Source organism: Rhincodon typus, chromosome 20, assembly GCF_021869965.1.
Source record: "Rhincodon typus isolate 14 chromosome 20, sRhiTyp1.1, whole genome shotgun sequence".
Lineage (NCBI taxonomy): Eukaryota > Metazoa > Chordata > Chondrichthyes > Orectolobiformes > Rhincodontidae > Rhincodon > Rhincodon typus.
The window spans coordinates 44,974,572-44,985,342 of NC_063351.1; the positions used below are offsets into that span (position 1 = coordinate 44,974,572).

A 10,771-nucleotide genomic window follows, 5' to 3' on the forward strand; every position below is an offset into this window, starting at 1 on the left:
CTGTGCTGCTTGGCCTGCTGTGTTCATCCAGCCCTGCACCTTGTTGTCTCGGATTCTCCAGCATCTGCAGTTCCTACTATCTCTGATCCGAAGCAACTTATCTGTATTTTTCTCTCTTTCTCTCTCTCTCTCTGGTTTACGTTCTTGGTCTCCGCATCTCACTTTACTTTTCAAGCGCGCTGAAATCAGACGTAGATCACTGCAGATATTCGCTGGCGACTGGAGTACTCATTACCCAGCATGTGGTCTTTTTTTGCTTTTGTAAAGTAATACTTAAGTATGGATTTATTGAACTGTGCTTTTTAAAAAAAACAAATGATCTGCTCGCTTCACCGCCGAAACGAGGTCGTATGGAATCTGATCGACACCTTTTCCGATGTGAAAACGAACGCGCTGGGTGTTACGACCGAGATAAATGATTTCATTAAACTAGCGCTCAGTGAAATTAATTCGGGTCAAGGGGTTTCTCTTAAGGCGAATTAACACAACATAACTACTTACTTCTCGGTTGAAACCTGCAATACTGTGTTAAATCTGCAGGGAAAATATGAGAATGAATGTATTCATGCTGTTAGCGATTCTTAACAATCTTGCGGATCTCAGGCAGCAAAATTGCAATCTTTTGCAATCGGGAGAAAAGTGAGATTATAGAGGTGAACATTTTAAGGAACACAAAATCGGGAAACTTGATTAACGATATGATTAAATCAATAATTTACCCATTACGTTCCATTTCACCAATAATTAAATCCACATCATGAGTTCTTTTTGGGACAACTCCGTTATTCCTTATCTCCGCATTGTCGGCTTTGCTTTAGTTGTTTTCACTTGTGATTTGTTGTTAAACCTGAGATGCGAACTGTATCGTCTGCCTCGCGCCGACTGCAAACTCGCCGGGTCCAGAGAGTGAAATAAAATGCAGAATTTGCTGGATAAACTCAGCAGGTCCGACAGCATTTGTGGAGAGAGAGAAATAAAGTTAACGTTTCCAATCCAGTGACCCTTCTTCAAAAGCGAGAGTGAACTGACTTGCTGTCACATCGGATCTGTGCCTCCTCAGCACCCGGCGCTTAAACAGAACCAGGAACTTGCAGCCTCATATTTTGGGCAAACTCCCAGCGAAGCAAGATTGAACTTGCCTCGCGGTTCCTCCTAATTGAATGTCGATAACGCATGAGTGAAATTTTATTCACTTAATTTACCTCCAAAAGCTTTGCCGCCTTTGGTTAATACTCAGCAAAGTGATATTAAACTGATGAGTTTGAAATTAGAGTGGAAATCTGGCTGTGTTCATCGCTGCATTTTTAGCCATATATTTTTAAGAAGTGATGAAAATTTGTTTCACTCGCCATACAATTTTGCATCGTCTCCTTGTAAAAACATGACAAAGCATGTGGCAAGACATCAGAGCAGAATTTATGCTATTACATGGCCCTTCGATCATTTACTTGGAAACGAGAGAATGGAAAGCAATCATTTGAACGCACTTGAACCTAGTTCAACTCTCATATCAAACAAGAGATATGATTTAATCATGACTTTCTGACGAGGGATGGCTGCACAGTTTCCTATTAATTTCAGGGGAAAATTACATTTCACCAACCCATATCTCTCTCTCAGATCTCCCTTTAAATTGGCAGGTAATTAAATCATTAAAATGATGGTTGGTACTTTCGCTGTCAGACTTCCAAGCTATAATACATTTAAAACGTAACTTTTGTAATTTTGTACAGGACTCATGTCCCGATGCTCGATGCCTGACGAGCATCCACTATTTTGGTAATAAATGCGCATTTTGCTTCTGAGTACCCGTTGGAAACTGTTCCCGAGCCACAAGAAAAAAATTTTCAGATTTTCTTAGGGATTTAAACAAAGAATGGAATAGGGAGAGCCATCCTTACAGAAGAAGAAGTCAGCGACCATTCAGCCCATCGCTGTGTGCTGTTTCAACGAGCCTTTATTGTTTCTCAATGAAGTCTTCAGTTCATCCGCATTTATATATACAATAGGTAAACTCTACTACTGCAACGCCCAACTATATTTTTACAACACCTCGTTTTTGGTTGTACCAACTCGCCTGACGATTACTTCCATTTCCGAAGCATTTTAAATCTAAAGCGTTGGGCATTTCCAGCATTTATTTGAAAATAATATGTTAATTTGCTGACATGTTGTTATCAGATTAACTAACTTAACCACGCATTTCAGGTTTAAACATACTTGATATTTTCCATCTATTCGTTCGCACTGATGCAAATAAAACCTGTCCGATGTAAGTAGCAATCCGTGTGTAGCAATTTTCACACGTGATAATTTGTACTGTTTTGTCTCTGTTTCTCCGTTTAAATTAACATTTAATCAGGTGTCTCTCAATAATGATGTCAAATTCTAATGCAGAAAAATTCTGAAATAAAAATTATATGAGTGCAAAATTTGAGTTCATTCAAAATTATGATTATTGTCTGTGCCATTTATATAATTAAAGACATCCCCAATACAAATTATTACCGTTTCGTAATTCACCAAACAGGAGAGCAAACTGCTAAGAAGTGTATCAATATTGTACAATCTCTATTGTCTGTACTTGTCTTTAAAAGTCTATCATCTCTGGTTTATTAATACCTTATCAAGTGAAAGGCACCCATCTCTCCCAATTAAAATTCCGACAGCAAACAGCGCCGGCGGTGTCGGCCGATAGGATCTGACACTATCGGGGCGCTGACTTTCCGCTCTGCAGCAACTGTCGAATGGTCGGAGATTACCGAGACCCTCCAGATACTGGAGAGGGACGGGAGTTAAAGAGAAAGCAGTTAAGCGACCTTTAAACATCTCTTTCAAAATAAAAGATAGCGAGGGCTGCAGATAACGCAATCGCCAAATGCGCCCAGGCATCCTGCTAAATTTATACCCGCTCTTAATAGGCTAGTGGAGGAATAGCCGTCAGAGAAACGGCAAATTTGGTGTGTTTACTGGAAACATGGTAATGGAGCTTCCGGAGGCCTAATTTAATTCTACTGCACTCTTGCACAAATTCTCCAGCTTCCGGCAGACTTAATAACATTGCGCTCTCTGTTTCTGGTGTATTTAAATGCTACCATGGTACACATTTGTCCACCCGAACATTCAAAAGCAGGGACATGGGCTGATGGGTTCAGTTTGAAACTTTTCCAATTGGGGTTTGACTCCAGGTCTTTAAGCACAGAGACTATGTACTTCCATTTGAGTGCCTCGTGTTTGTTAGCAGCTCATGATTAACGGGCATCGCCTGAAATTAGTGCCTGGCCTTTGAGGAGGAAAATTAACAAACGTTTCTACTAGCCGCAGTGTCGTAGAGGCTTAAAACCCCTGCACAGCGCTAGATCCGTTGTTAATTCAAAAAAAAGGTATGATTGATACTTTGTGTTGACCAAAGCATTAAGGATCAGGAGAGTATGGAGCCTACACACAGATCAACCACGATTAAATTTAAGCGCTAAATAGTTTCCTTCTTTTCCTGTCTTTCTATTGCCAGACTCCCTGGTAGGATGCTAAGCGAGGAAGGATGTAGGAAATGCAACCATTTGTAAAGTAAAAGAGGGTTCCACGTCGACTAAAACCGGCAGGACGGCCTAAATATCATCTCTGCAAGTTGCACCCAGGTGCGTAAGGAACCGCGGGACAGTAAATAACAAATAGACTGATCCAACCTTTCGGTGTTAAAGGGGTCTCTCTCTCTCCCTCTGTCTCTCTCTCCCTCTGTCTCTCTCTGAAAGCTCATGGAAGGCCATCCCTTTCAATAAACTTGCCAGCCCTATTCCCCTTAAACTCATCTGTCCAAACAACATGACTGAAGATGTTTAAAATACTGGTTGTTTATTCTACGGATACTTGAGCATCCGGGGTCTTTAATAGATTTTCCTTCTCTCTCTCTGTCACACTCTCCTTACCCCCAACCTCCCCACCCCCCCACCACCCTTTTTCTGGCTGTATAAACAAGTGTTCGCCCTGCCTCGTAATCGCCAGCGAATCATAAATCACAGGGCGGTTTTCGCTGAGAAAATGACTGCGTTTCTCGTTGTCACGCGAATACAGCTGGCTGTCAAAGTCTAAACCGCGAGGGAAAGACTCTTATTCCGTTTTCATAAACTTCCGAATTCAACCCGTGCGTCTTTTGTTTGGATTTGTAGCAACCCAAGGCACGTAGGTCACTCCCTGTTCGCCTGCAGCCTCCGCCTCTACCCCCAACCCTCACAACCTCTCCCCAAATCTAAGTGACGATTCTCACTCCCTCTCTTTTTTTGGAAAAAAATATCATTAACAGTCATCTCTGCGTGTTTATAAAATGGCAAGCTCACCAAGAAACCTTCACTATCGTTTTGTTTCTCTGGACCTACCTCCATAAGTCCACCTTAAGGGGGTCAGGTACACACATGGAGAAAGAATCCCGTTTTTAAGGTTATATTTATTGTACATACTTATAGATAGGCACTCGTTTCGTCGGGTGTGATGTACTAAAAAGTAGTCAGAATTGTATTTTAGGATGATCTTACACAAGTAAAGTCACTTTCAAATGTGAAACATTTCTAAAGAAAACGATACAATTGTAAGTGGTTTATAATTCCAAATTGCTTTCCTCCAATTCACTCACGTCCTGGTTAATCCTGCATCCTGTATATTTGTTTTGCCCAGTAATTCACCTAATTAACAGGCCTTACAGAAGCAACTGGTCGCAAAACTAGCTCAGTAACCCAAATCTGATTGATATGCACCTTTAACCTGTTTGCCTAATGCCCACTCAGTATCAGAGCTATGCACACAGCAGTCTTATAGTAAAGACGAGTGTATTCAGATGAATTAACTGCATTTTGTCTTAACCCATTCTAGGTATTCATACTTGTTACATAAAGCGTACATTCCGACTGCTATTTCCCGATTTTACATTATACCGTTTTATGTTATACAATCCAGTAGCTAAGCAATAAACATGTGTAAAACATGTAAACAAAGCGCTATGACCCAAGATACCGTTCATTGCGTTTCAGTTTGATTTCTCTCCCACTGCTGAGGCTTGTGGCAAATCATTTCTTCAACAGGACAGCGCAGATTCCTTGTGTTTCCAGGCATCCCTGCGGCATTTACATGTATGCATGTTTTACCTGGCTCAGAGAGGGGAGCAGCAAAACAAAGAGAAACGCTACACCTGTCACACAACCCGGCGCCAGTGCCAAATGCTTGGATGCTACTGAGACTCCGGCAGAAGACAGCTTGATAATCCCCATCCGCTCGCCATCAACAATATCTTGTTTAGATTAAAGCTTCCACTCACTTCCCAGCACTCCCACTCCAGAGTGTTAGTGCAGACACCCAGCTTTTGTCTTTAAATGGAGAAATCGAGACTCAAGCCATTTTTTTTTCCATGATGCAATACCTCGCTGGCAGACCACAACTTAATACATCCTAAAATAAACAAGGAAGGGAAACAAAAGAAATCTCCCACCACCACCACCACCCCCCAACCCCCACCACGGCCACCGCCAATAAGACTATGTTCCGATTTAGAATGGTGGGGAGTGGAATGATACACACAAATGCATCAGCAGGTAGGAAACATTTAAAACAGCTGTCTGTTAAGACGAATACACGGATAACCTATTATTCATTAAGAAAGGGTGTCGGAACGTTAAGTCTCTCCACTGTGGTGTCATGCTTATTTTTAAAACACTTCACCAGATTTTCTACTTCCACACACGAGCAAAGCTTTTTTTTTTCCGAAGGCTTACGATCGTAAACCAAGGTAAAATGACAAGAGGATGAAAATGATTGACCGCCGAATTTTCGCTGGATCCCGTGTCCATTCCGAATACATGAGTACAGCGTTTCCCGATTTGTCTCTGACAGATAATGCCTTCTTTTTACAACAACAAAAGACTCATATTCAATTTGAAGAAGCTTGCGTAAGTTCAAACGGTACCACGGGATCATAGTTACAACAATATCTTGTATTTGAATGAAAATATTTACTAGAGGGTTAAGCAGATTGCGTGCTATAAACAAGTTGCGCTTTTTATGTATGGAGCGTTTTGTAAGTAGCAGGACAGCGGCGCTGTGCTTAATGCCTGCATTGGTTTAAACGATCGAATACTAACTGTTTAAAAAAAAGCGCCAGGAAGGCGCAAGTCGCGATGCACTAAGGATTAGGCATATGAGATTCAATCTATGGTTTAAAATATGTACCAAAAATACCCGATAGCATGGAACTTGTATGATTGCCATAAATCACACCGAAGGGATGGTCTGAAGAGACACTTTGTTCACGGGATAATTATTATCAATGGACTCACGTCCATTAATCATTTATTTTATTCACTCGCCATTACAAGAGCCAAACAAAAATCCTGTGGGATATGAAGTTACAAACGAACTCTACGAAGATCTGTACGAGCTACATAATCAGAGACATTATGAGCAAGTTGTGTTCATGGCACTGAACAAATAGGCCATTCAGAAACAGCTAGTTTCTAACAAAGGAAATGTCTTTTCTAAAAATAAATTAAACAGAAAAAACATAATTGATTATGTTTCACTGACTACAACATGTCCCACGCAATCTCCCTACAGGCCACACTCCAGGCTAACAGAAAGGAGAAACAATTTATCCAAGCATTTGGATGTTCCCGCACCAGCCCACAATTTCTTTGTTCAGCTCCAGGACTTCAAGAGAAGCAACATTTTAAAATGAATAAATCGAACTTTTAAAAGAGGTAATTACTTACTGTCATCCCGGATCAGCACATCTGGACTCAGATACATCTTTAGGAAGGGTGCAAACGGGCAGGAGGTGTCTTTGGAACTCATTAATGAATATAACAAAGATCCATAATTGTTATTTCGATGCGGCGTAGTGTTGTAGATCAGGTTGCAACAGTATCATTCAGGCTACTGTTGAGCCGTGAACAAGGTTAACATAAATATGTCGTTTGAAAACAAAACAAACGTATTACCTTGATGCACAACTGTAAGGATTCACGCTGTCCAAGATAATAGTTAGTCCAGAAAATTTATGATGGGACTTCGCGTGTTCAGAAGAAATTAACTAAAGCTCAGTTTACTGATTCAGAGGAATCGCATTTTACATTTGTGCCTTTATTAACTTTTTAATCTTTCAATTAAATATTTTATTTCTCCTTTTTTTCTCAGTGTTCTGGTTCTTTTCGTTATCATCCTGGAGAACATCCCTGGATTTCGAAGCCTTTGGTTACAGTCTTTGAGAAACTAGACAGGGCGTTTTAAAGTTCAAGGGGTCAACAATTAAAATTTAGCCTCTCAGAGACAAAATATAATTTTCAATTTCGAAATCTTAACAAACAGAACGTTTGAATTTGCCTGTGCGGCGTGCTTAGTGACAAAGTTGGGACAGAACTGTCAATTTTCAGCGCACACCTTACAGTGTTTCTTTACGCATTCCTACTCTCTTTCAAATCAAATGCCCTGAGTTACTCCACGTTTTTTGAAAAAAAAATCCCTTTATTCTCTTTCAATCAGAGCGGACCAATAAATTGTAGAAAAAAAGACTCACGAAGGAACTCAAATGATTGAAAAAAAAAGCGATGCTATGAAAACGGAGAGCAATACTGTTCAGGTCCAGTTTGTTAACAATGTTTATAGAACAAGGTAAAGATTGAGACATGTATTCTGGTGTATGAGATATTACAAATGAGCAAATTGATATAATAACCTTGTTCTAATTTCGACGTGTGCTAATTTTCTGCTGCGTGTTTGAGCTTAAACGAGGAATAAATATGATTGCATGGGTCGGGCAGAAACTGATCTGAAGAAATGGGTAGACAGGAACTAAGCCGATCTCTCATGGTTTAACTCGCCTCTATCAAAGTGAACTCATGGCAACAACTTTGTAACAGCATTCATCAAATGATTTTTTTAAAGGTTCATTAAGAACAAAAATATATACATGGATGTACATTTTAAAGAAAATACTTTAAAGTAGTCAAATATTTGGTTACTACATGTGGCCTATGTTAACTTTCACCTGTAACTTTAGTATGGCTGTTTCTTTGAAGGGCCATTTATAGTCTTGTTTGAAACCATCATAAAATGGGTGACTGTGCCGTCAATAATGGGAGCGGATATCCAGTCAATTGTACTTGAAAGATGACAGGGCAACGTAACGGAAAGGAGACAGCAACTAGTAGAAGGGCCAATGCTACCTCCTCTAGGGCAGCCATGGGGTGGACGGTGATTCTCGATCCCACAAACCACAAACAAACACGTTTTCAGGAAAGCATCGCATGATGCAGAAGGGGACTTGCGCCTGCGAGCTTGCCCGGGAGAAACTAGAAATTCCCGGTGCCCGCGGGGTCAGTCTTGCTCCATTGCATTCGAAGCCAATGCTCTTTCATTATGTTACACTCTCATTCACATTTCTTTACCGAATTGCTGTGGACACTCGTTTCAAGTAACAACTGTACGTTTTCATTTTTGGGGGGGGGGGGGAGTGGTGGGGGGTTGACATTGTCAGCGAAATCTTAAAAAGACTCTTTAATGGGAAAGGCCTGTCATCTCGTTCGTACTAGCGTGTTACTCTCTTCAGGGACGAGAGCGATGAGGTTCCCCAAGAAGCAAGTCATTTTGGCTACTTCCACTGTTCATTCTCGTCTGTTTCGAAGTAGCTGTGATTTTAGCTGTTCGGAAGAAGGGTCACTGGACTGATTTCTCACCACAGATGCTGCCAGACCTGCTGTTTTTTCCCAGCAATTTCTGATTTTGTGTCTTTTGTTTTTATAACGACCTGGCTGGGATACATAAAGGGATGCAAGGTGACAGGGACTAGTAAGTAATCTGAGTAACAAACATTTTCCAGGGTTGAGTGCAAAGAGTCGTTTGCTTCTGGATTTTGTACTCGTTTGCTTCTGGAAGACCGTCGGAGAAGGGGAGCAGATGACATTTTTTGCCGCATGTTCATTGGGTATTTGGAAGCTGTTCCAAACTAGTCTGTCAGAGTCTTTTACATCTTACATTTTTAAAAAGAAAAAAAAACTTACTTTCTTCCGAACAGTGCAAGGCATCCACAATTAAATATATGATGACGGCACAAGTCACATTTTGAATTGCTTTGGAGACCAGTTACCACTCTCATTGATTGTGTGAAGGATTTTGTGGATTTTCGCTGTGATAAGTCGCTATATTAAGTGCGTTCATTATTTATATAAAGCACCTCATGGACTTAAGTTTACATGGTCCTGGATACGATCTATATAAAACACCACCCAATTTTCATTTACAAGGTGCCTTTAACGAAATAAAAATAAGTTTCAAGGTGCTTCTCAAGAACAATAGCAAGCACAAAATTGACGCCCAGTCACATCAGAAGATATGAGGGCAAATGGTCAAAGTATTAGTTTGCAGGAGAGCCTTCATGGAAGAACACGAGGTAGAGCAGTGGAGAGGTTTGGGGAAAGAATTCCAGAGCACAGGGCCCAGCCAACTGAAAGCATGGTCACCAGCTGCGCAGCTATAACATCGGGCATGCTCAAGAGAAGACTAAGGGTTCTTGTTGTGGAATGGTATTGTACCTAACTCTGAGCCAGGAGGCTGGGGTTCAAGTCCCACCTTTTCCAGAGTTATTTAATAACATGAACAAAAACAGAAGTTGCTGGAAAAGCTCAGCACGTCTGGCAAACCCACTGAGTTTTTCCAGCAACTTCTGTTTTTGTTTCTGATTTACAGCATCTGCAGTTCTTTCGATTTTTATTTAGTATGTAATAACAGGTTGACTAGAAAATATCTTAAGAGGCCAGACTTACAGGAGTGCAGATATCTCCAAGAGTTATAGGGCTGGAGACATTAAAGAAATAGGGAGGCAAGAGGTCATGGAGGACGTGATTTTTAAAATCGGAGTTTCCTTAAATATTAGCCAATATAAGTCAGTGAGCCCAGGGGTGACGGGTCAGTGGGACTCCAGACGCAAGCCATGGACAACGCGTCTGCGGCGATCTCAAGTTGTTAGAGTGTTGAACACGAAAGGCTGACCAGGAATGGTCAAGTTTGAACGCAACAAAGACGTAAATGAAGGTTTCAGCAGCAAAGGGGCTTGGGCAGCGGGAAGATCAGGTGATATTCCAGAGGGTCATCCCAGGGATAAATATAACACCAAGATTGTGAACATTTTGGTTCCACCACAGAGGCCAAAGAGAAAAGCGAAGGTGAAAACTCTGGAATGGGTCTTCGGCTCTGGGATCAGTTGCTTGTACGAGTATTTAATTGGAGGAAGTTTCTGCTCACCCAGTACCGAAGGCTGGAGAAACAGTCGAGCAACTCTAAGACAATGGAGGGTTGAAAGGGGCCGTGGTGAAGTCGAGATGGGTGTCTCCATAAAACATGCGGTAACTGCTGCTTTGGGGTGAAGTCACGTAGAAACAGTACGTAGGCTGAGGGTTCATCCTTGAGGACTCGAGCTACTCTGCAGATATTTTCTAATCAACCTGATCATAATACTTCTCTGGAGAAAATGAGACCTAAATCTAAGCTTGCCAGCCCAGAGGTGGGGACACTACCACTGCAACACAAGAGCCTACCACATTAACCATTATGGGATATGTTTTCTAATCAAGCAGTTGGGTGATGTTATTACACACGTCTGGAGCAGGTGGGACTTGAAAATCCGGGTTAAAATTGTTTCAGAGATAGTAGAAACTGCTGATGCTGGAGAATCTGAGATATCAAGGTGTAGAGCTGGATGAACACAGCAGGCCAAGCAGCATCAGAGGAGCAGGAA

The 10,771-nt window shown here is 41.3% G+C and overlaps 1 protein-coding gene and 1 long non-coding RNA gene across 2 annotated transcripts in view; one reads left to right on the forward strand and one right to left on the reverse strand.

Annotated features, from left to right (window-relative positions):
• Window positions 1-2,094, reverse strand: part of LOC109923714 — a 50,674-nt gene extending 48,580 nt beyond the window's left edge. The window contains exon 1 of the mRNA XM_048609225.1: window positions 2,048-2,094. Coding sequence (XP_048465182.1) covers window positions 2,048-2,094 — 47 coding nt within the window. The remainder of the gene's footprint in view (window positions 1-2,047) is intronic.
• Window positions 2,095-5,419: 3,325 nt separating this feature from the next.
• Window positions 5,420-7,728, forward strand: LOC125485548. Its single transcript, XR_007264260.1, has 4 exons — window positions 5,420-5,579; window positions 5,754-5,933; window positions 6,598-6,740; window positions 7,177-7,728. It is a non-coding gene; the product is annotated as an uncharacterized LOC125485548 (long non-coding RNA).
• The last annotated feature ends 3,043 nt before the right edge of the window (window positions 7,729-10,771 follow it).